This window comes from Taudactylus pleione, unplaced genomic scaffold (assembly GCF_031769625.1).
Source record: "Taudactylus pleione unplaced genomic scaffold, aTauple2 ptg000154l, whole genome shotgun sequence".
In the NCBI taxonomy this organism is placed as follows: Eukaryota; Metazoa; Chordata; class Amphibia; order Anura; family Myobatrachidae; genus Taudactylus; species Taudactylus pleione.
Genome location: NW_028284556.1, coordinates 4630202 through 4656330, shown reverse-complemented (window position 1 = coordinate 4656330; position 26129 = coordinate 4630202). Strand labels below are relative to the sequence as shown.

General features: G+C 47.6%; 1 protein-coding gene across 2 annotated transcripts in view; it reads right to left on the bottom strand.

Moving 5' to 3' along the window:
- Positions 1-26129, bottom strand: part of MTHFD1L (methylenetetrahydrofolate dehydrogenase (NADP+ dependent) 1 like) — a 202970-nt gene that overhangs the window by 152469 nt on the left and 24372 nt on the right. For both annotated transcript variants that reach the window (XM_088474356.1, XM_088474357.1), the window contains exons 7-8: positions 9138-9277; positions 7887-7980 (exon numbers count right to left, since the gene is read on the bottom strand). In XM_088474356.1, coding sequence (XP_088330482.1) covers positions 7887-7980; positions 9138-9277 — 234 coding nt within the window. The remainder of the gene's footprint in view (positions 1-7886; positions 7981-9137; positions 9278-26129) is intronic.

Below are 26129 nucleotides of genomic sequence, written 5' to 3'. Positions count from 1 at the left end.
GGGTGGAGCTTCCAGCGCTGCTCTCCCCCTCCTGCAGAGGTACAGATAGCTTCTCAGCCTTTTGGCTAAGATCACAGATAATATCAGTCTAATACACTATCCTCTGACAGTGCAACATGAAAACAATATTACACAGGCAGCTAACACAGCAAAAAGTGTACTTAGCCTTCCAGGACACAGCAGCTGTCTGGGAGAAAGGTTGAATAGCAGGTGAATGTAGCAGTCTCAGCTGAGGGAGACACAGCCCTGTTGATCGGATCAACAGGGCTGTGTCTCCCTCAGCTGAGACTGCTACATTCACCTGCTATTCAACCTTTCTCCCAGACAGCTGCTGTGTCCTGGAAGGCTAAGTACACTTTTTGCTGTGTTAGCTGCCTGTGTAATATTGTTTTCATGTTGCACTGTCAGAGGATAGTGTATTAGACCGATATTATCTGTGATCTTAGCCAAAAGGCTGAGAAGCTATCTGTTATTAACAGTTTTATTATCTGATAGGTCCTCTATCTCAGTAGTCGCACTACCGTTGGACAGTAACTGATGAATTCAGGGTACATCTCCAAAGAACTATCCGCTGCCCTGACATAGATGGAATTATCCCCCAAGGTGGGGGATTGGACATGACCTTTATGGGCTGTCTTCATTCTAAAGATCATCACACAAATGTGATGACAGTAAATGACATGTTGCCTCACCGCACTATGGTTGTGGGTTCGAGTCTTGTTGCAGCCCTAATTTGTGGAGTTTGTATGTATGTTGGCGGCCGTGTACTCCCTGCAGGGGGGGGTTACGTGCAGTTGGCCTCAGGAGCCTTGTGGGTCTAGGACCTAGTCACACGTGGGCATCTGGAAAGCTGCGTCCAGCAGGGTGGGACTCTCAGCAGGTCTAAGTGCACCCTAGGGCTGCTGGTGGCGCTCCACAGGAACACCAAGTTCAGACTCATCTTGGACCCGGGTTTGTTCCCTATGGGATTAAGGCCCTCATTCAGAGGCGCTCGCAAGAAGCGAGCGCTCGTTCTGAATGAGGGCGGCCGCTTCCTTTTTTTTAGTGCAGCCTCCTGGTCGCTAGCTAAGCTGTGGGTTACCACCCACAGCTTAGCGACCGACCAGGTTGATGGTCGCGATGGTGAACACCATCGCGACCATCGGGGCTTGCGACGAGACCCTAAGGTTGGGTCTCTGCAACCGCAAGCCCCAGGGAGCTTCCTGCTCTGATCGAGCAGGAAACTCCCCACTGACATCACTGATGTCAGTGCGGCCATCCACAAAACGGTAGGCGTTCCTTAAGGTACGCCTCCATTTTGGAAACCACACCCCCGGCCCGCCTACAAAACGAGGCGAGCTGTCGAGCAACATCGACAGCTGCCCCTTTTGTAGAGAGCTCCGGAGCGAGAGTTTCTCTCTCGCTCTGGGGCTTGCGCACGCGCAGTGCGGCCCCTGCGCGTGCGCAGGGCTAACCATCGACCCGGTTGCGAGTGCATCGGCGCTTGCGACCAGGTCTGAATGAGACCCTGAGTTCCTACTCTAGATATGTCCTGCTCTGGCTTCAGGCTTTGCAGCGTGCAGCCCCCTCCACGCAGTGTGAGGCACAGGCGTGTTCTTCCTCCTAAGCACCATTAGCAATTTCACGACGGACAGACCGTGCGCAGATTCGAGCTGTCCCGAAGTAAGGGGACCTGCTGTCTTTTCCACCTGATTGCTGTAGGTGGTTTAATTCTAGATAACCAGGGCAAGCCTCTCACTTGGTCCTTGGTCATTACTTTCCCTTCAGCACATATCTCCAGTTTCATCAGGGACACTTAGGAGACGCCGGATTCGGGGAGGCTCTGTCCATTACGCAGTTACTTCCAGCCTATTCAGTACCCAGAGGGAAGACTCCTCAGCAGTCACTGCGGTAGGCATTTAGACTACCACATGTCCCTTCCTGGGTACACCTCAGAATCCAATAGAGATCCACTAACTAGACCTTGGAAGTTTGTCTCCGGACTCGTTTAATTGGATTGGGTCGTTTCTGGCCTTGGCGTGCCCTGACATGGGTGGCGTGTGTTTAAGACTTCTATCTTAGCCATAGGGCTTCGAAGCAATTTGCCCTGGGGTTTTCCTTGTGCAGAGGTAGGTCAGGCGCGGCAAGCGCTGTGTGGGAGGCCAAGCAAGACAGGCACAGAGAGCTTCAGAGTTTTCAGCTAAAGCAGGTTTGGCTTGAGGGGCCTATTTGACGCTACCCTTCGCAGACGCATTCAGACTGATTTTGTTTTTACACTATCTTCGGCGTTGGCCGAACATAGTGGCAGGGTTCGCATTGGGGGTCAGTCTGACACAAGCCGCTTCTTCCCCAGCAGGCATTCAAAGGAACACAATGTCTAAGAATCTCCGTGCTAGGCCCCAAACAAACATAGGGCATACGGAGTATCTTTCTTTCTATCCAGTTCGCTGGCACGAGGTAAGTTGGATGCTGGGGGTCAGCTACCATTTTGGTGAATTCTTCAGTCACCTGGGGCCCTGGCATCTTGAACCGGGGTTCCATCTGGTACCTGGACAGTCCAGCACCACGTTGCCTCTTTGTCGGCAGGTTACTCCAATGCAACTGCCATTATGGAAACAGGGGTATTTACCTCCTTCCTTGTTGGCAGGCCGATCAGTTCATTTCGGACGTTCTAGTCTTTCCGTGCCTTGAACCAGAGAGTGACTTGTTCAGTTCGTAGGAACTCTCTCCTATCCGGGATCCACAGCACGGAGGCCAACACCTACTCGCTACAGGTCTAGAACGCGCATCTTCGGATTCCGTTGGAGGTGGGTCATCTTACTTTCTCAATGGGTAATTGACTCGATTTCTTGGGTATTCGGGGACAGACCATTCGGTGGAGCCTTGGCTCCGTGGATTTGCCCAAAACTACGGTTGGGGCCGACTCGCCTAGTGAGCACAGAAATTAGCACAATTTGCTCTCTTCGAAGGTTCTGCTTGTGTGGGATACTGGGCTGCGCCCCGACTTTTGCAGGGTCTTCCTTGCTTCCAGGTCCACTCCTCAGTGCTGGGGGTGGCCTTTGACACCTCTCTCCCTTGGTGTTGTCTTGCAACAGACGAAGCAGGGACCTCGACGATCTCGCCATCAAGGGTTCGGTTGGTGCATCGTCCATAGACCAGGCTGAACAAACAAAGTTATTCTTTCGGGAGTCCCAGTGGGTAGTCCTTCAAACTTGACAGGGTTGCTCGGCATCCTCCTCAACTCCACTGCCATTTTGTACAGCAGCACCCATCTTTATCCAGGGATGGAGGACTTTCCGTATTCCTCATCCAGCTCCACTCCTTGGTCCTTCCTGATGGGCTACGTGTGGCCACGGCCGTGAGTCTCCTGGGCAGAGGCACTGTGAAGTTGCTTCTAGGCTTTGGGGCCTTGGGTCACCATCCGCAACAGCTCTGATATTCGATGGGCTCTCACTCCAAGCCATAGTTTGAAGGGCCCTGTCCGTTCTCACTGACTGGTCGCAGCCGATCGGACAACGAAGAGGCGATGGCATAAGACATCTTCTGGCGGTTAAAAGGTGCACGACACCTAGGCCGTGGTTTTTCCACTGATGACCACGCTGGTAGGGGGACTTTGGAAACACATTTCTCCTGTGACAGGGGTCTATCTCCCTCCAGAAGTCTTCCTACTGTTCAGTAGTGGGACCTGCCCTGGGCAGGGGGTTCTCAGGACCGCTCGACATGTTTCCAAAGCTCCAGTTTTTGCATGCTATCCGCTGGCTGCCGCAAGTGGCCGCCTTGACTGTTCCATGGAATTTTTATCTAGAGCATCTATTTTTGCAGTCTACAGTGTTCCTTCGGGTCCCCAGGGGCATTGATGCTGCCCGAGTGAGGTTATTCCGGGTAACTCCAGGCTGGCGGCGCTTGTCATTATTCACTGTTATTTTCCCAAGGAGGGTTGCCCGGAGCGGTGTCTCGCTGCACCTCGGACTCGCTGCACCTCGATTCTGTTCTCGCTGCACCTCGGTTCTGTTCTACTGGGGGACTTATTCGGTTGTGGTTTGCGCCTGAACTTCTAGGCCTGGGAGTGATGAGACGGTAGGTTTCTCGCTCTCGTGGTCCATACTAGGCTGCAAGCCCGGACTCAGTTGCCATCTCACGCTTATTTCCGAGTTTGGAAACTCTACCGCTTGGGGTGTAATCGTTACAAGGTTTCGCCTCTCCGGTTTCAGGACCTTCCTTCTGAAGGGCTGGGAGGCCGACTGACACCTTTCTCTCGTGACGTTACAGGTTTTAGCCCTGTCACTTTACTTCCAGCGGCATTTGACCCAACTTCCAAAATATACAGATCGTGTTGGCAGCATGTGCTAGATATTTGGCCATTGTTTCATCCGCAGGTGAAGCTGTGGATTCTTAATCTAGTCTCCTGGGACTCTCACCAGGGCCGCAACTAGGGGGGGGCTAGAGGTGCACGTGCACCGGGTGCCAGAGTGCAGGGGGTGAAAAACAGGCTGACTCGCGGTGGCTTGGGGGCTGCAGATTCAGAAAACGGCCATCCAAAAATGGCCACCGCCAAGGTGGAGACAGATGCTAGAGGTCCTTACTGGACCTCTAGTGTCTGTCTCCTCCTAGGCGGCGGCCATTTTTGGATGGCCGTCTTCTGCAGATTCCATGCGGACTAGCCGTCCGCATGGACTCTGCCAAAAACGGCCATCCAAAAATGGCCGCTGCCAAGGAGGAGATAGATGCTAAAGTTCCTGTTGGACCTCTAGTGTCTGTTTGGCCAGCGCAATGCAAACAGCGTTCCCAGAAGGGCCGGGAGAAGATGCTGAAAGCTGCATCTTCTCCCGTGAAACCCCATAGCAACGAGCATAAAACCCATAGCAACGAGCATGAAACCCCCTGGCAACGAGCATGAAACCCCCTGGCAACGAGCATGAAACCCCCATGGCAACGAGCATGAAAGCCCCATGGCAACGAGCATGAAAGCCCCATGGCAACGAGCATGAAAGCCCCATGGCAACGAGCATGAAAGCCCCATGGCAACGAGCATGAAAGCCCCATGGCAACGAGCATAAACCCCATGGCAACGAGCATAAACCCCATGGCAACGAGCAGGTAATTTTAAAGTAATTAGAAGCCTTACTGTGGGGCATAAAATGGTGTCGGGCAAATATGTAAGTGGCACTTTGGTAATAGGCATTACAATGTGTGGCATAATGTGTAATGGGCATTATGGTGTGTGTAATAGTGTAAGTCACTATACCAGGGACGTCTGAGTAGTGCACTGCCTTATGGAGGAGCAAGGACAAAATCCAGGTACGGGAAGGAAGGGGGCGCAAAATTGCTGCCTTGCACCGGGTGACAGATATCCTAGTTTTGGCCCTGCTCTCACACAGGCTCCAGTTGGAGTTGTTGCATTCCAGGAAATTTCAGTCTGTTCCTTGGAAGCGCTTCTTCCTTATGGCTATGGCCTTCCCTCGGCATAGTTCAGTATTTGCTCGTCCTCCAGGGGCGGTTCTGCATACACATTTACGACTCTAGCAACACTGGTTTCAGAGGGTGTCCTTCCGGTACTTCCTCCTTTGGTGAATCCTTCAGACTGGGATGATCTGGCTCTGCTTGTTGGCTGAGCTCTGCAGTTTTCCTTGGACGTGTCTTTTTTGGTACGCCGCACTGTTCTCTGTGGGTTCTTATAGCGAGTTGGAACATGGTTGGCCAGCTACTCAGCAGACCTTTACGCGTTAGATCAGCTTGGTCGTTTTTCAGCCTATACCGGGACAGAATGACAGTCACCAAACTGGATGTCAGCGCCTTACGCTAAGGTGGCTGGGATCTCTTGGGAAACATGACGCAGAAGCACAGATCCGCTGTACTGATATTTGGTCCAGTCCGCACGTTTGCTCATATTTACGTTTCAGGTTCTTTTGCCTCCGGCGGCACCCACTGTGGGTGCACAGTTCTCCGGTCAAGCAACCTGAGCGTTCCCTCCCCTGGGGGCGGCTTTTGAGCGTCCCATGGTCCAGTGTCCCCCAGCCTTGATGAAAGAGAAAAAGGGATTTTTGGATTGGTTTAGTTGTTCTAAAACAGTTTTCAGGGGGTTCCTGCTACTCCTCTCCGGGCTCTTTTAAAGAAGCACTGGCATGATGGGATTGCAGGGGGAGGAGCTAGGAGTTAAAGCTACAGAGTCATTAAGTGCCTGCTCCAGCCCAACCGACAATCCCATGGTCCAGTGTCCCCCAGCCTGATTCAGAGAAAAAGATTCGACGGTAAGTAACCAAAAATCGCCCCCCAAACGAAAGTACATTTTTGGGGTGATCTAAAGACTTTTTTAACGCAGTTTACCTTTGTGGGACTATCCCAAAGGTGCAGGGGCGTTCCTGCAGCTTTGCACTTCAAAACCCCAATTCTGCTATTTTTTTCAACACCTATTCATAGACGAAACATTTTTGCAGGTCCCATTGCCTTGAGTTTCCGCACCGGCGAAAAGTCTTTGAAATTGAATATCGAGGAAACGTTTCACAAGGCGAAATGACGTAGCAGAAACTGACTTTTCGCACATAATTGAATACGGCCCTATATGTAATCTCTTTCTTTCACATATTTTTGAGAAAAAAAAACAACAGAAAGAAAGGACTTTTATTAGATCAAAGAAAGCAGTGGAATCACCTTTGAATCCAAGTATTCTCTTTGAGGGGCACTGTTGAAAGCTCCTAATATTCCTGGCTGCAATTCTGAGTCTATCATTAGACCTCACAGAGAACGCAGTGCCAGTCACTCTCAATTGTACATGGTGAATCTAGACTAGACTACTATGAATACTCCCCCAAGTGCGTGACTGATTCTAATTCACCTCTTGACTGGCTAATTTTCTTACCTTAAAAACCGCTTAGAAATGGCCATTTAAAAAAAAATAATTTAAGTTCAGAAAAAAAGATAATTAAAAATTTAATTGAATAACACATGTCAAGGTGGTGTCTTGCATCCCCCCACCTATGTCCATAGGCCCTTTGAAAATTACCTCCCACCCTCACGTCTATAGATGTATAATACATCCCCCACCCTCCAGGGACAATAACACTTTTGGGGGCATCTCCACACCGGCCCACACCTGTGGCAATAGGTCATCGCCTCTTTTATTACCCCCAACCCCTAATGCAGAGTCAGGCGGACTGATGATCAGTTACCCTGCTGCAGCTGTTCTCTGTACACGGAAAGATTAGCCAAAATGCTCAGGAGTGTGATTAAGGCAGTGATGTCACAGAATGGTTCTCTCACCTAAAGGGCCTAGTGACAAAATGTAGTCCAGTTTGTGATTGGAGAGGTGGGAAGGGGAGAAGTAACGTTTGTTTGGCACAGTCAGGGGGAGTGATTGCGCACAGTAGCAGGCCTGCACAGAGGCACATGTACGCCAGTAAGTAGGTGTATCAGTTGTGAGGGATTGTGCAAATACACACCTATCGGGACAATAAGGTTGGCTATCAATAGCTACTGGCTTCTAATTGGCAGATATGAATTCACCTCTGAAACCGATAGTTGCTTTCTTCATTGATCATGCATTTTAGAAGCATTTAAAAAAAAAAAATTGATATACTTTCAATCAAATGTAATTAGAAATAGTATATTAAATTTACTTTAATAAAGAGTTTTTTTTATTTAAAACAAAATCGAATGTGGAAATAGTATATTATATTTACTTTAATAAAAGAGTTTTTTTTTAATTTAAAACAAAATCGAATGTTTAATGCTTTTTGTTTTTGCTATTAAAAACTTTTCTTTGTTGCGTATGTCTCGGCACATTTGCAGCCAATTAAGTATCAGCCCCATAATCCATATTACTATTTAGTAAGGTCGACAATATAAACAAACACAATGGGCATCCATGAAGAGTACATTAGGAATATCACAACCCATAGAGAGGCACCTACCTGAGAAGACAACAACTGTTCCCTGCTTTATCCAGCTGACGGGAATCTCTTGTGGTTTTGTACTCCCAATAACGACCACGTCAGCTGCACTAAGCTGAAGAGAGAAGCCATTTTATGAAGATTTTGCAATCCAGAAAAGAAAAGTAAGTGTGTGCACATATCCAACTGTGTTAAACTAGAAATACATTAAAATAAAACTATACTGTACATAGATCCATTTAGAAATTTACACCAATTGTTTTTTGTTTCACCGATGAAACAATACATTTTTATCATGTAAACATTAAATATAGGACTTGCAATCTACTGTGCTAAGTTATTGTATCTGTTAAAAGGAACCACAAAATGTTCTGAGACCTGAGAAGTTGATAAGAGGTTTGTGAGCCAAGTTAACTTAAATTAAGAGCAGTAAATAATTTTCCTATGAATATTTTATTTGCAAGCTATTCTTTCTTCTTTCTAGTGTTTCATGATTGTAATCTTGGTAACCGGATACAGCGCCTTTACCAGAATACATCCTAGCCGAGGTCATGTACCAATATCTGTGTGTTTGGGATTTTAGACTGTAACCTCCAATGGGAAAAAGATGGATGTGAATGGTTACATACAGTTTGGTCTGCACAGGGCTGCGTAATGTGATTTGCACTATATAAATAGGTTTAGTAGTTTCCACTAAATTAGAGAGGTGTTTGCAGTTTAACGGATGCCAGACAGTGACTCTGTTAGTTGTACATAACATAAATGTAAACTAGATGCGTATGTTACTTTTGCCAATCAGAATGCATCTTAAGCTCTGCATATGGGCAGACAATGCTAATATTACATGCTTTATTATTCTTTTTTTCAAAAAGTAATTTAAGTCCAATTTGTGACCAACTGCCTCCCCATGTCTGGATACAGGATTGCTCTCATCACACTTTGTACCAAATGCTGTCCTGTAATCCTTAAAAATAAAAATGTAACAAATGGATGGGGGAGGGTGCAATGAATCAAATAAATGTAATATATTTGACCAATCTCTATTCAAGAATATTTTTTTTTAATTAAGGATATTATCTAACAAGCATGCTCTGCATAAAAACAACCTCACATTAAAAACAAAGACAACAGCGTCCGCAATCTGTCCACTGTTTAACATATTGTAGCTATGCATATTATGTAAATATATGAAGGATAGTGTAGAACGTACAGCAGCTGCAGTAAAGACATAGGAGTGTACAGCTGTTCTACATCTGAAGCTCGGCACCGTACCTTGGTCTGCAGCTGCTGGGAATGCCAGGAGCTAACTACAGACACTGCACCTCTCCTCTGTAGCAGACACTGCAGGGGAGCCTTCAGGGAACCATCAGCTCCGACAATCAACACATTTTTCCCCTCTAATGAGCCGTATGCTACAAAAGTAAATAGAGCAATTAAAAAGATTTACAGATCACATAATACATTCAAAATCCAAATGAAAAGAAAAATACAGCTGCTAAAGTGCCAGTACTAAATAAAATAGATTTTTTATAAGCTGCAAACACATATATTGCATTTGTCATTTCTTACTTAGAAAGTACAAGACGTCTCCCTTTGTCAAAAGTTTTATCTGTTTCACAATTATAGGAGCACACAATTATAAAGCAAATTTATTTTAACTTTGTGAATTAGAATCAGGTTACAATGTCCCCACATTCCAAACTCTAAATGTGCTCCCCGCGTAGCGCAACATGATTTTGCTATAGCTTTTAAATTGCAAATTAGCTGATTATGTCTATGATCGTAATAGAGGCACAATTACAATAGCGTCATCATGACCAAACGCCCATGGTCCAGTGTAAATTGTGTCACAATAGGAGTAAGTAAATCAAACAAGAGTTTAGTGTGGTGCACAGGGCCGGTGCAAAGTTTCTAGACCCCCTAGGCAAAACTTCACCCTAATGTCCCTCTTCCCCCAAAATACTCAGCCTAGACATATAACCACACATGGTTTTGACCAAGTCTTGGGCACAATATGTGTGTGGGTACTGTGGACAGTGGGCCGCACCACGTATTTCCCTTATATCGTGATAGTAACTACTTGTACTTTGTATCTTTGGCACAAATTTGGGGGCAGCTACTACACACTAGACACATCAGGTCGACGATTGTTAAGTGTGTATGCACTTACCAATCGTCAGATAGGACGGTGGATCCATCGTCCTAGTGTGTACCCAGCTTTAGCCTCTAACACCTCTGATGGGAGGCTATTTCACTTATATAGCGATCTATTCATCACGATAATGACAACACTGACATGGCTACTGGTAGGGACTTTAAATTTTAAATCAAACAAAAGTGTAGCTTGCTGTATTCACTATGTAAGTGTATAGAGAATAGAAATAAATCCACTTGGCTATAGAGCAAAATATTGGTGAATCAATTCTCTTTAAACTCTGCCTTGATATCAACCGAGGAGAGGGCGACTTTTGTTATATATGACAAGATAACACCGCTCTCCCGTCAGCATAAGTAATGACCTTTTTTATAACATTTATAAAATTATATCACACATCCATGAGAACACAGATTTCATAGCCCGTGCCAGACAAAGAATATAAATATAAAACACACATTAACACATATACATGATAAAACATACATACACACACACACATATTTACACAGTACACAAACATACTTACCCTATTGATGCAGCAGCTGCTACAGGAGGCACCTTGCATCATTAGGTCCCCTCGCAGGGTAATAAATGCCGCGATCTGCGGGTGATATGGGGGCGAGCCATGCCATATTGGCTCCGCCTCCACTTCTGTAGATGTCAAGGGGAATCAGTCCGTCGGGGGGGGGGGGGTTCCCCTGCGTGCGCTACAGGAGGCTGTGGATCGGGCCAGGACTGTCAGACGCAGATGGGAAGCATGCGAGGGACGTGCTAGTGCTGGGTTCAGTCTCTCACGAACATACTTCATTTTTGTTTCTTTTTCCTCGGACTCAGCAGTGGCCGACACTCTAGGCAGCTGCCTAATGGTAGCACCGGCCCTGGTGGTGCATCACCGTTGATGTATTTGCAGGGTGGATCATGTACTCTATGTATTACAGCACTGAAATCTGGGGCTTCTCAAAATGATGTCACGCAACACTGTGAAGGCTCTCTGGCCACAAGAAAGCAATCAAGAACTGTACCAGACTTATGGTCCTATGGTTAGGTAGTATTCTTAATGGTATAGATAGGGAAACAAAAGGAGGTGTGCATGTAATTATACTGGATAAGATCAAATACATATATTGTATCTATAACTGCGGTTACGGGATCGATTTAGGCCATTATCAAAAAAAGTAAAAGAATAAAATAAAAAAAACAGGTAAGTAATTGCAGCTGTTCAGTAACATCTTCTGCACAAATATGTCCCCTGAAGTCAGTGTGTGGAGCACAGCTAAACAATATATAAGAAAAAGAGGTCAGTGTTAGGGTAACAATATTTTTAAATGTAATTTAGTATGTTTTAGCATAAAGCTCCAAATGACAGAAAATCCCAAGAATTCCACATAACAGATCCTATACAGACTCTGGCTATGTATAACAATTAGCAGAGCTGGGGGTAGTGACTTCTCAGGGCCACCTGTCCACACAACTAGACGACACCATATGCATGACAGCCCAATCAAATTTCACACATACTATGGGGGGAGATGTACTAGCTCTGGAAAGTGATAAATTGGAAAGTGATAAACTACCAGCCCTCAGCTCCTGTCTTGTTACAGGCTGTGTGTAAAAAATGACAGTTAGGAGATGATTGGTTGGTATTTTATCACTTTCCAGAGTTTAGTACATCTGCGCCATATGGCCTAGAGCCCTGTGGGATCTTAATCCGACTCTGGGGCTGAGCAGAAGGGAGGAGGATGTCATCACTGTCAATAAAAGAGGGTGGAGAAGGCGGTCCTCTCCCAGCATTACCTCAAAGTAACATCTGTATGACATAAAAATAAAACAAATTAATAAAGGTGCATACACACACGATTTTTTGAACGATTATCGTTAATGATATCGTTTATCGTTGAAAAAATAGTTCACTTTCTAAGTTAAAAGGATGAACGATTATCGTTCATGCGCGTTAACGTTCGTAGTTCAGTCAGACTGACCAACTCAACGATTTTCATTAAGGGAATATGCAAAATTCGTTTGTAGTTCAAAAAATTCGTTCATTACATTTAGTAAATGAATGATTTTAGTAAACGATTTTCGTTCATTTTTCCATTGAAAAAATGAATGAAAACAGTTTACTAAAATCATTCATTTACTAAATCGTTGTGTGTGTATGCAGCTTTACTATTTGGAGAACAGTGTACAGATTAATTTTACACATAATTTGTCAGCATTTATTATCCTACCCCTTCAAGGCTGGACTTCATATTTTCGTACAATTGATTGCATTTATTCAGCTACATCACCCAAGCTAAAATGTGTTTATCCCAAAGTGTAACTTTTTTATTTAGTATTTATTTGCACAATACAACATCTATTTTATTGGTGGGCTTTATAAAGCTATGGGTTCTGACATTTAGAAGTTATTTTGCCTGATGGGGTTAAAAATAAATATATATATATATATATATATATATATATATATTTTTTATTACGGATCTATGGATTATTTTATTATATGAAATGAATTATGGCGATTTTATATACTTTTGGACCACCTAAGATGGCTGTTCGAACATCAGATATGGAAACCACCAACAAAATGCCCGTGTTACATTCCATAGAAGTTAATATGGCCGCCGCATGTTTCAACTAACCGGAAGCCCTGGATCATATCTATATTCTGATGGCTCACTAAATGGACTATACCCCTGGCGATTGTAGTATTTGATTACCAACTAAACAAGCCAACTATGAGCAGAACTGCTTATTAGATTAACCAGCAGCTGCACTCGTCAGTCACTGAACCGCTGCGGTGGAAGTGACATCATTGGCCAAGATGGCGGTGCGTTCTAAATGTGTTCCACCGCTGGATGCGACGACAGTGCGTTCCATAGGAGTTCCACCGCTGTACCTTCCCGATTTTAATGTTTTCCATGCTCCCAATAATGTGTTGGTAGATGTCCTTTATATATTTGAAGTCCTTTAACCATGTAATGAGTTTGTGAATATCTTTCTGGACCTGCTAATACCATTTATGTAGTTTTAATGTAAACCTTCACATGTTCTGACAGGAAGTGATGTCATATTGCATGGCCACATGTGGCCTCCATCTTTTCCAGCCCTCCATCTCTATCCCCATGATGAAATTTTACTGTTAAAGATAAAAAGCATTGGGACTGTTGTACCTGGACAACCCCAATGGACAGATAAGGTCATATAATTTTCTATCTTGTACTTGTGTTTTTTACTATTTTTATGTCACTGCGAAATAAAACTCTGTTTTTTATTATATATCATTTGAAGTTTTTTGGGACTAAAATGTTCCTAAAATGAGTTGCTGTATATTGTTACTCTAATATAAGTATGCAGTGTTAAAATTGTACACACTATGTTGCATTTAGCCTGTATTATATATTGGTGGACATGTGACCGAAGATTCAATTCCAGATAAGTTGTGGCTAACATCACCATTTTATTTCACCACACACACACACAGGGTGTGTATACATACAGTACAGGTATTCTGATCACCAGACCATAAGCCAACTCAACCCTAAAGAATAACCTACATTAAAATTATTCAAAACAATAATATAATCCTACAAGGCTTGTTTCTGCATTTGCCATGTTATCAGACATTAACCATGTGTGTGTAGTCTGCCACATGTAGTAACTTAATAAACATGCTTGAACACTTGATTAAAATTGCACTTTAACAGTAAATGTCAAACTACGTGATTGTAAGCAACAGTAAAATACCCAATTTTATGTAAGCTAAGGCAAACACAGCATACAATAAAGAGGCCTTGCTTTCTCTACAGAAGTAAGAAATGCAGATTGTTAATCTTGCATAAAGCCAGTTCTTTACTAACTACAGTAGGTAAGAGACCCAGATTTTGGCAGATGTTCAGGTAAAGTGTAAATTGTAGCAAAAGCACTGGTAATTTGATGAGTGGGACAGTTTATATCTGAAAATATGGAAGGACAAGACCATTTCTTTAAAAAAAATCTCCCACACAGACAGAGTTGTAGCAACATCATGTAGGTGCAAATTAAAGGAAAATAAAAATAAATATTGGCAGCAGGATCAAACTGGGGAGTGGAGGACTTGTATATTTCAAACCACTAAAGTAATTCCACTAATAAAATATATACATCAGTAATATAAGCAATAAGCAAGCCGTATATATGTAATGTAATATAATGCTCCCAATCAATTTTAACCCACATATAGTGCCCCTTATCCACATTAAGCCACACAGTAGTGCCCTATATTCATGTTAGATCACACAATAGTGCCCCTTATTCACATTATGCTCCCCATTAATGCATGTTATGTCACACAGTAGTGCCCCCTATTCACGTTATGCCACAGTAGCGCCCCATATTCACATTATGCCACAGTAATATCCCTTAATGGCATATGGCATCAGAGCAGTCCAGCGTGACCTCACCAGACTCAACGCTCAGGCTTCTCCCAGCCACGGGAGCCGTGACCCGGGCTCTCAACAGCAGCACCCGGCTCAGGCTTCCCATAAGCAGCAGGAACACAGCCACATGATCTCTCCTCCTGTATGACTGACACTCAAGTCGATGCGACCCACGCTGGATGACGTAAGGGCTAGGGTGGGAGATGGGACCTAACTCAGTGCAGGAAAATAGGAGTCAGGGGTGATGATGGGAGGGGACCACCTCCTCCATCTTTGTTATTACCTGTGTCGCCATCCCTCCTCCCTTCTGCTCAGTCCCAGAACCAGATTAAGACCTCTGCGGAGTCGACGTGCTTTATACGTTCCCTAAATTACACAAAGACACCACTGGACCACCAGGCCCACCGATCGTACCAGCTAGAGGCTCAATTTATCAGCCTTGTGTGGTAAAAGAAAAACAAAACATCTTAAAGATACTTCTTCACTTCTGCTACAACTACAATCTATAACAGATAACATTTTTGTGTACATTGAATGTACATAAACATATATAAACTATTTCCCATGCTGAATGTATTTGAGCGATTGAAGAGTTCATTAGGGATAATCCATGTTCAGACCCAAATTTTGTCATCAAAGTACTATCCTTGGTATTACATCACAACTATATTTTATTTGATGGGAACCTTTATTTGCAGGTGGCCAGGTGCGCAATGGGCACGAATGTCGTACAGACGCATGCAAACATTTTTATTATTTTTTGATAAACTGGAGATATGTAAACATATACTGCTGGCTTTATGCTATATCGATGATCTATTGATTTCATGGACTGGCAGTGAGGAGATGCTACACAATAAAATTGAACTAATAACATTTATTTAGAAAACAAGTTATGAAGAAATGTAATAATATTTTGACGTGAAAATAATCAGCAAAGAGAATCTATTACATACAATGGTTTTCCAAAAGTGGCAGTTGTATGTAATACGAGTGCTGCGAGCGGCCAGGATTAACAGTGAAAAATATTCTCTCATCAAACAACTGGATGAGATGGTGATCACTGAGAGGAGATATCTGGAAAACCTGCTCCGCAAAAACAGGAAAAAAGTTCTCAATTTACCCAAAGGAGGTTTATTGAAGACCAACAACCACAGTAAAAAAAAAAAAAAAAGAAAATAACAAAATCGATATTATGTAGGAAAAAAAATATCTAGACCCTTCAAAGAGCGTATGGCGGTACACCACTCGGCAATCAGAACAGCTATTAACAGCCACTCCAGTGGTCAACCAGTGGCTAAATACTTTGTTGGGCGTAACCATACTTTGTCACGAGATTATACACCACCTCCCGGAAAAGCTGCAAGGGGGTGATTGGAACAAGGATCCACTTAAATTGGAAGATCAATGGATTATGTGACTGGACACAGTATCACAGAAAGGTCTGAATGAAAAATTATGTTGGAACAGTTTCTTACGAGAATGCCTGACTCAGAGTAATGTATACACTTTGTTTATGGTTCCTGTTTTGGAAGAATTAATTTTTTTCCTATTTTGTTGAGCTTTTTAAAAGGTTTGAGCACTTTGGGACTCAGTCTATTATGTTTTTCCCTTGTTTATAAATCCTCTTAAGTACCTTGTATTTAAATATTATATTGCCCATGCTGAGAGTTTTATTAAGTATTTGACTGTAATTCATTTAAAATGTAATTTATCTTGTTATGCATTAACTACAATAGTGTTACTTAATATAGATCCGCTATACATAATTGTCCTCGGTAGTCATGTATGAATATATAATTGTCCTCAATAGTCATGTATGTTTATATATATTTCTCCCTCTCATTATTTATCCCATTTCCTATCTATCTGTTGATGCTGCTTCTCTTGGGTCTGTGCACAAACACACACATTCACAATTCTCTCCATTCTACGAATCACCGCCAAGCTACAAGCGCCCAGAAGCCCTAATGCGCCTGTTGCCGGGCAACAGTACACTGATGCTCGTGGTGGCTTGTGGGACACGGCATGACCATACTACTGGGCGTCCCACTGTGCAGGCTGCGTGGATGCGGCGGTATCAGGGGACTCAGGAGAGTGTGCTGTTGGCAGGCTCCAAGCGTGGTGGTGGTCTCAGGGGCCCGGAGCTCTGTCAGCGTTCTCGCCGGTTCTGGAAACTGGGCTCCACCATGTTGGTCCCAGTCAGCTGACCGATATTCCCCAATGGCAGCCAGGCTAATGTCCATGACCGCATTGGCCAATCACCACGTGATCCCAGTGTATAAATATTTACTCTGACCGCATTCTGTGCCTAGACGTCCAAGGCTTCAGCTCCCTGACTAGCCGTCTGTGTTCACCTGCCGATTCCTGCTATGGTCCCAAACCGGCTCCAGTTTATGCTACAGTCCGGTCCCAGTCGGTGCTACATTCTGGTTCCAGTGTCTGTTTCCAGTGCACCTCTCTCTCCCAGTACTGTTCTGCAGCATAACATCGAATTCATCCTTCATCTTTGAGGAAGATACACTCTTCTCTACTACAAACCTCCCGAGCTATCAGCGAGCAGGTATGAAGGTCTCTTCTGGGAAGTCCAGAACCCCCTGTCCTGACAACACCTAGGCAACATTTAATATTGGATATGGGAGTGCCGGACTTCCACTGTTTGTATTAGAGATGTGCGATGATGGGTCTGAGTTCTGGGAGCCTGTCTCACCCCCTACTCACTGTAACTCTCCCCTCACAACACTAAGCTTCCATGTCCATTGATTCTCCTACCTACATCACTGCGTATTCTCTTGCTGCTGCTGACAGCTCCGATCTCTAAACACTGCAGTGCACTTCCTGGTCACATGACATATCCAAGGTGTCCATCAGTGCTCAAGGCACGCCCTCCATACTCAGAAGCTCTCTTTCTGTGCCCTTACTGCTCGTGGTGTGGCCCAGCCCCCCTGCTCTGCCAGCAAGTGAGGCTGAGCTGTTGGTGCCTCATCTCTCGTCTCCCTGCATTTCCAGGGAGCAGCACAAAGCTGGCTGGTAAGTGTTAACTATAAAAATGATAACAATAAAAAAAAGATCTCCGAAGTATGACAGGGGAGACTTAGCCTTCACTGACTGCACGTCCCTGCTTTGTATATATAAATACATTAAGCAGGGGTGGCCACACCGATCCTCAAGAATCCCTTACAGTTCATGTTTTCCAGACCACCTGTGGATCTGTAGAATGTGTCAGTTATGCTGGACATACATTGCCAGATAAAATGCCTTTCAGACCGACAGACATTTTATCTCTCAGCCCGACACACAGCAGATATCGCAGGCATACACTGAGATATCTTGCAGTGTATTGGCCCAGATATCTGCGCTCCGCCCTGGGGAGGAGACATTTACCTATTCCTTCCCTGTGAAGGAACAGGGGAAATGTCTGTCAGTCGGCCGCGACTTAGCATATACTGCCCGATGCGGCCGACAGTTAACTTACAGAAGATCGCGTCGGACGAGCATGCTGGACAATCTGGAATGCCCAACCAATCGTTATTTTAACATTGGTCAGTGGGACACTCAGTACAATTATCGGGGCAATCCGCTGATCGGACAGATCGGCTCGATAATTGTATAGTGTATGCCCAGCATTAGAAATGAATGCACCACATTTTAAAATGTGACAGATGGTAATGCCTACACCTGGCTTGAAAAGAGGAAGATTGGCACACCTGACCAGACAAGGAGAAGACGGACTGCCCATTTGGAGCTGATGTTTCCCCGGGGACTTCAGACATCTCTCTAGTTTCTATGTGCACCCTTATACTCCATAGGAAGCCACCCTCATCAATTCGGGATTTGCTGTTTGTGAATATTTTATCTTGTCATATGGATTTTATCTGAATTTTTTGGATTAAAAAGACGGTGTTTCTGGATCTTTTCTGGACTATGGCCCTCATTCAGAGCCGTACGCTCTGAGCAGAGCGCACGCTCTGAATGAGGGCCGGGCTCCATTTTCATGGAGCGTCCTCCTGGACGCTCGTATAGCTGTGGGTCACCACCCACAGGCTATACGAGCGTGCATTGTGATGGTCGCGATGGTCGCGACCATCGAATTTGCGAGCCGGAGCCTGCGGTTGAGGTTTTCAACCGCAAGCTCCGGAGTGATTTTGGCTCTATCAGAGCCAAAATCACTCCCACTGACATCACTAGTGATGTCAGTGGGCCGGCTTCTGACGGGAGGCGTTCCCGTGGGAACGCCCCCGTCAGGGAGGCACGCCCACCAAAGGGGGCGTGCTGTCAATCAACATTGACAGCACGCCCCCTTTGATCGGACACAACGAGCGAAGGACTTTCCTTCGCTCGTCGCGTCTGGCGCATGCGCACGACGGAGCTCCCTCCGTCGTGCGCATGCTCAGTCCATAACATCGACCCACTTGCGAGCGGACAGCCGCTCGCGAGTGGGTCTGAATCAGGCCCTATGTTTCAGTGGTTCATTGTAACAAATATTTAATACTTACTTAGGATTTTATTCCATTTGCAAATGATACCTTCTACGAATGTGCTGCATTAGATTGTGTTCATTTGTATCTTCACATGTACCACTACCTGGGAACCTATCTTCCATTATTGCAATTATTTGCGAAGAGTTCCATTTTGACAGGGAATCTAAAGAACTCACAGAATAACAAGAGATATGGTAAGAACTTACCTTTGTTATCTCTGTTTCTACGAAGTCCATAGGGTCCACAGGGTGACCTTGGGGTATAGCTGGATCCTGGATCCTCGGGCACCACGGAGTTAAAGCTTTTAGCTGCTCCCAGGATGCACTTGGGTCCAACCTCCCCTATACCCCGCCCCCGAGCCACAGGCACCTCAGTTGGTAAGCAGCCCAGGCCGGAGGAGGAGACGAAACAGAGAGAAGGAAGACTGGAACACACAAGAACCATACTCACAGAAATGGGAGACGGAAAACTGGTGACCAGTCACAGAGCCCATATGAAGCCAGGTGCGTCAGGGCGGGTGCCCTGTGGACCCTATGGACTTCGTAGAAACAGAGATAACAAAGGTAAGTTCTTACCATATCTCTTGTTTTCTACTTCAGGGTCCATAGGGGTCCACAGGGTGACCTTGGGGATGTCCCAAAGCAGTCCAACTAAGGGCGGGGACGCTCCTGTGCTGATAGGAGAACCCGACGCCCAAAGGATGCATCCTGAGAGGCAAAGGTGTCAAACGCATAGAACCTCAAAAAGGTCTGAATGGAAGACCAGGTGGCCGCCTTACAGAGCTGAACAGCAGAGGCGCCACGGCTAGCAGCCCAAGAAGGGCCCACGGACCGAGTGGAATGAGCCTTAACAGAGGCTGGAACAGGTAAACCCTCCTGCATATAAGCCTCAATAATAACAGAACGAAGCCAACGGGCTAGAGTCTGTTTGTTGGCAGGCCAACCCCTCTTGTGAAAACCAAAGAGGATAAACAAAGAATCCGACTTCCTCACAGAACTAGTCCGGTCCACATAAACCTGGAGTGCCCTTACAACGTCTAAGGAAGTCTCCCCAGCCGAAAGATCAGGTGACTGAAAGGCTGGTACAACAATTTCCTGATTAATGTGGAACCTGGAAACCACCTTAGGCAGGAAATCAGGACGAGTGCGAAGCACCGCTCTGTCCTGATGAAAAATCAGAAAAGGGGGACGACAAGAAAGCGCCCCCAAATCTGAAACCCTCCTGGCAGAAGCAATTGCCAAGAGGAAAACAGTTTTAAAAGTTAGCCACTTGAGCTCCACTGACTCCAAGGGCTCAAAAGGAGGACCCTGTAAGGCCCTAAGAACCACCGCCAAATCCCACGGGGCCACAGGTGGCACAAAGGGAGGCTGGATTCTCAAAACACCCTGGAAAAAGGTGTGTACGTCCGGCATAGCAGCGATCCTGCGCTGGAACCACACCGACAGACCAGACACGTGTACCTTCAGTGAAGAAAGACGTAATCCTAAGTCCAAACCGGACTGAAGGAAAGCCAGAATACGCGAAACTCGGAACACCTGGGGATCATAGTTTCTGGCCTCGCACCACTGAAAGTAAGTGTGCCACACTCTGTGATAGATCCTCGCGGAAGCAGGCTTGCGCGCCCTCAGCATGGTGGTAATAACGGAGCTAGAAAAGCCCCGAGACCTCAGGACGGCTGTCTCAAGAGCCACGCCGTCAAAAATAGCCGACCCAGATCCGGGTGCAGACAGGGCCCCTGATACAACAGGTCCCGCCGTTGAGGTAGGAGGTACGGAGCGTCGATGGACAGGCTCCGCAGATCGGAGTACCACGGCCTTCTGGGCCACGCTGGGGCCACCAGGATCAGTGTGCCTCCGTCCTGTTTGAACTTGCGCAGGACCCGAGGCAGCAGAGATATCGGAGGGAACAAGTAAGCCAGTTGAAACAGCCATTTCACCGACAGCGCGTCTATCAGACTTGCGCCTGCGTCCCTTGTCCTTGACCCGTACACAGGCAGCTTGTGATTGTAACGGGACGCCATCAGGTCCAGCTCTGGCAGCCCCCACTTGTCCACGAGTAGTTGGAATACCTCTGGATGAAGCGACCATTCCCCGGGATGCACATCGTAACGGCTGAGGAAGTCTGCCTCCCAATTGAGGACTCCTGGGATGAAAACTGCCGAGAGAGCTGGAAGATAGCGCTCCGCCCAAGCCAGGACGCGGGACACCTCCGACATCGCAGCTCGACTGCGAGTCCCTCCCTGGTGATTGATGTACGCCACCGTGGTGGCGTTGTCTGACTGCACCTGAACGGCCCTTCCGTGAAGAGCGGTGCCGGACGACTGCAGGGCTCTGTATACTGCCCGCAGTTCCAGGATGTTGATGGGAAGAATCGCTTCCTCCGCCGACCAACGACCCTGAAGTGACAAGGAGCCTGTCACCGCCCCCCAACCCCGGAGACTGGCATCTGTCGTGAGCAGAACCCATTCCGGGATCCAAAAGGGGCGCCCCTCCAGGAGATGCGCTGTCTGCAGCCACCAGGCTAGGGACAGACGCACCTCCGAGGACAACACCAGCATCTGAGAGCGGATCCTGTGTGGCAATCCGTTCCATTCCGAAAGAATCAGCCCCTGCAGGGGCCTGGAATGGAACTGGGCAAACTCCACCATGTCGAATGCCGACACCATGGACCCCAAAACTCTCATCGCTGAGTGCACCGACACTCTGCCACTGCTCAGACAACTGTGAATCCGCAGCTGTAAGGAGGAGACCTTCTCTGGAGTCAGAAAAATCCGTTGCTGACGAGAGTCCAGCAGGGCCCCCAAATGAACCATCCGTTGTGATGGGATGAGGGAGGATTTCTTCCAGTTGATCAACCAGCCGTGCGCCTGTAGACAAGCGACCGTCAGGTGAAGATGCTGGATCAGTACCTCCGGGGAGCTTGCCAGCAAGAGGAGGTCGTCTAGATACGGTAGCAACCGTATCCCCTGGCTCCGAAGGTGAGCCGCCATGACCGCCATCACCTTGGTAAATACCCTTGGTGCCGTGGAGAGACCAAAGGGTAGAGCCCTGAATTGGTAGTGGTTGTGGAGAATAGCAAACCGCAGAAACCGTTGGTGCGATGTTGCTATAGGCACATGGAGGTAGGCGTCCTGGATATCCAGGGAGACCATATAATCCCCCGGTTCCATCGCCAGTATGATGGAACGCAAAGTTTCCATCCTGAATTTGGGAACCCTGAGAAACCTGTTCAGGGACTTCAAATTGAGGATGGGGCGATGAGAGCCATTGGGTTTCTGCACCAGAAACAGCGTAGAGTAATACCCCATCCCACGTTGAGACTGTGGTACGGGTATAATGACCCCCGCCGTCAGCAAGGCCTCTATGGCTTCCTGAACCTGCAAGGCCTTGGTTTTGTCCTGAGAAGGACTTGTGCAAAAAAACTGGCAAGGCGGCCTGTGCCGAAAAGACAGGGCGTACCCCTGGGAGACCACTTCTCGCACCCAGGCATCCGTGGTGGTATTGTGCCAGCACTGGGCGAATTGAAGAAGTCGGCCTCCCACTCTGGGGTCCCCCAGAGGGAGGCCCGTCCCATCACGCAGAAGGCTTATCTTCTGGCTTGGAAGAAGGGCGCCTAGCACTCCAGGCTTGCTTCTTTGGCTTTGAGGCGGTCTTGGGTGCGGACTGCCTCGGGAAGGACTGACCCTTTGCCTTGCCCTGAACCCGAAAGGAAGGAAACGCCGAGCTCCGGACCTTAGCAGGTGTAGTAGCTGAAGGGAGGAAGACTGACTTGGATTTCGCCAGGGTATCTACTATTTTGTCCAGGTCCGGACCAAATAGTAATTCCCCATTAAAAGGTAAGGCCTCCAAGCCTTTCTTTGAATCCGCGTCTGCTCTCCAAGACCGCAACCACAAGGATCTACGAGCAGACACTGCTGCCGCCGAAACCCTAGAGGTCAACAGGCTAGCATCCAAAGATGCTTCTCCAATGTAGGAGGCGGCATCTCTCATCTGTCCTAACAACGCCCTCTGGACGTCCGGAGATTCATCCGTAAACGTGTCCTCCAAGGCGTTGGCCCACCCCTCAATGGCCTTGGCCACCCAGGAGATGGCCATGGACGGCCGGGCTACAGCCCCTGAGAGAGAATAAATAGACTTTAGACAAGTCTCCACCTTTCTGTCCGTAGGATCCTTCAGCGAGGATATAGACGGCAATGGCAAAGTAGCACTCCTGATGAGGCGTGTTACATGGGAATCGACTGCAGGCGGAGTTTCCCATTTCTTACAATGCGCTTCCGGGAATGGATAATTGGACGCCAAGCGTTTCTGTGGCAGGAAACGCTTACTGGGCGTCTGCCAGGCCACCGCCATGTGATCAGTCAACTGATCAGACAAGGGGAACGCTGTAGAAGTAACCTTAGCTTTTTTAAAACTAGGATACCTTGACTTGGGAGCGGGTGCCTCATCCTCAATCAGAAGAATAGCCCGCACCGCCTTAACCAGAGCCCGCACATTGATGGAAGACTTAGTGTCTACCTCCTGGACTGAGGCATCTGAGGCTGAGTCATCCTGTACCTCACCATCATCCGAGAACCCCTCAGAATCCGAAAGATGCGCAGCCTGTGCCATGACTGAGCGTTTAGACGCCCTGGAGGGCACGTCACTGCACAACATCGACTGAAAAGCCGAAGATGCTGCCGCCAAATCTTGGACAGTGTGGGAAAGCGCATCCACCCAGGGTGGAGGAGCTGTCACAGGAGCCTGAAACGGCACCACAGCCGGCTGTGCCACAGGGGTGGACTGAATATACATTGGCAACCCCGCATAGGGACCAACAGGCTGAGACCCCGGGGGAGTCTGCAATAATTGTGGGACACCCGGGAAATGGGGGATGGCAGGCTGGGGCAACGCCCTAGTAGGGGCGGCAGTCGGGACCGACAGACGGTCCGCGATGGACACCAGCACCTGGGAAAACATCGCCCATGGTAGCTCCTGCGAAATGGGAGGTTTAGACGTACCAGGGACCGCCTGGCACCGTCCGCACAGGCCGTCCTGTGACAAATCCTCCCTATCCACTCCTGCAGAACAGCGCCTGCAGGAGAACAATGCTGGAGCCCCGGAGTGCTCAATCTCCTCCTCAGACATGACTTAGGAAGAAAACGTGCGCACTCACCAGTGTGCTGAACAACAGCCCACAATATGGCACCGTGTAGCACACAACTGTATGTGACGGACCTCACAAATACGTGATCTATATAGGTGAGGTCAGTAGAAACACCCTTCCCCCGCACACCTGTAGGGCTTGTAGGAGAAGGAAAGGGATAGGTACAGGCTGACAGTAAGTAGAAAAAAGACACAGACAGGCAGCACTAGCAAAAGTCACATACCATGCAGGAAGATATACTCACTGCACCTTTCCACTACAATCAACCTCCCAGATTCAGTGTCTGGGAGGGCTATAGCGCTGTGTACACTGTCCTTCTGCAGGGGAGAGGTACACAGGGGGACCGGTCCGCGTGCTCCCTGAGAGTATCCACACTGCCACAGAGAAAATGGCCGCTGGAGACCTCAGAGGAGGAGTGGCCGAGTATCTGCAGCTCAGCGACGCCAGACTCCGAGCTGAAAGGCGCGCTGAGCTGAGGGGAGGAGCCGCTAGACAGGGAAGGCTTCCTCCCCTGGCTAGCATATTAACCCCCGGGTTGCCGGCATCCCGCTTGCCGCGATATTAACCCTGGTGGTCTAGTGGTCTGGTGGGGTATGCCTCCGCTGGAGGGGGGGCCCGCCGCCACCGCTAGCGCCCCCGGTCTGTCCCCTAGACCGGGGGCATGGGACTGCATTTGAAAGGAACCCGCGCACCGCCGCTAATCAGCGGTGCGCGGCTTACCTGATCTCCCCGGCGTCTTCCGGCAGCAGTCCCGGGGGAAGCCAGAGTCCGGCTAGTACAGACTCTGGCTTCCCCCGCCGCGATCCCCAGTTCAGTGCTGGCGTCGCGGCGCCAGCAGGGAGAAGGAGCGGCAGCGTGGGCGTCTGTACAGACAGCCCAGCGCTGCTGCTCTAGAGAAAAAACTTATAGTAAAAAATAAATAAATTTAACTAAGTTAAATAAAAAATTAAAAGCTTTAGGGGGCTGCTCCTGCAGCCCACCCCGCAGGGTGACCCGACTCCGGCCGGGCACCATCTAAAACTGAGGTGCCTGTGGCTCGGGGGCGGGGTATAGGGGAGGTTGGACCCAAGTGCATCCTGGGAGCAGCTAAAAGCTTTAACTCCGTGGTGCCTGAGGATCCAGGATCCAGCTATACCCCAAGGTCACCCTGTGGACCCCTATGGACCCTGAAGTAGAAAAGAAGTTTTATTCTTCATCTGATATTTTTATGTGGCGCAGAGAGGAGGGTGTCTTTTTTATCTTTTGTACACATACACACAGCTTCTCCCCCTCACTCAGCTCCCCTCAAACACACACAGCACTCCCCCTCACTCGGACCTCCCGCCTCCCATCCCCCTACTCTGATGTCCTCTCCTCACTGTCGCAGGGTTCAGGAGATCAGCCATCCGATAGGGGGAGTGGGAATCACCTGCTGAGCTTGAAACACATGCAGAGATCAGTTCTTCAGATTCAGCAGGTGATTGGCCCCCAGTCGGATGACTGATCTCCTGCACCCTGTGCAGGAACAGGCGCCTGGAGCACGAGCTCCACTGGGACCAACCTCACTACGCCCCTGCACAGAGATACTACCCACATCAAGCAATTTTGCAAAGTACAGAAGCATTGGTTTGTTATCAGTAGTATGGAATCAGACAGGGTGTAAATCACACCCAAAGACAGCACTTTTAGCTAGTGTTAGCAAGCTGCGGCAGGAAACGCATGCCGTCAGTGATATGGGAACAAAGAGGGTGGATTCTGTAGTCAGTAATGGTGCAGGAGGGCACCTGGGAGTGACCAGGATTAGTATATTTTGTCGACATGAAAAAGTTCCTGGTGGTCTAGTGATGACTTGCCTGGTTTCGGCAGCTCCAGTGGTGTCCTCAGGTTCAACAATAAACCGACACAGACTTCCAGCTGATCCTGCTGTTCTTTCGGCAAGCCTAACCCTAACCATCCACCTAGTGCATAACCCTTATGCTGGCCAACATATAGCGATATTTCACCCGATCTGGCCGATTCCGACACATTGGAACGACAGATCGTGTAAAATATGGCCAAATTCAAAGTAAATCGTGAGCCCCCACTCATG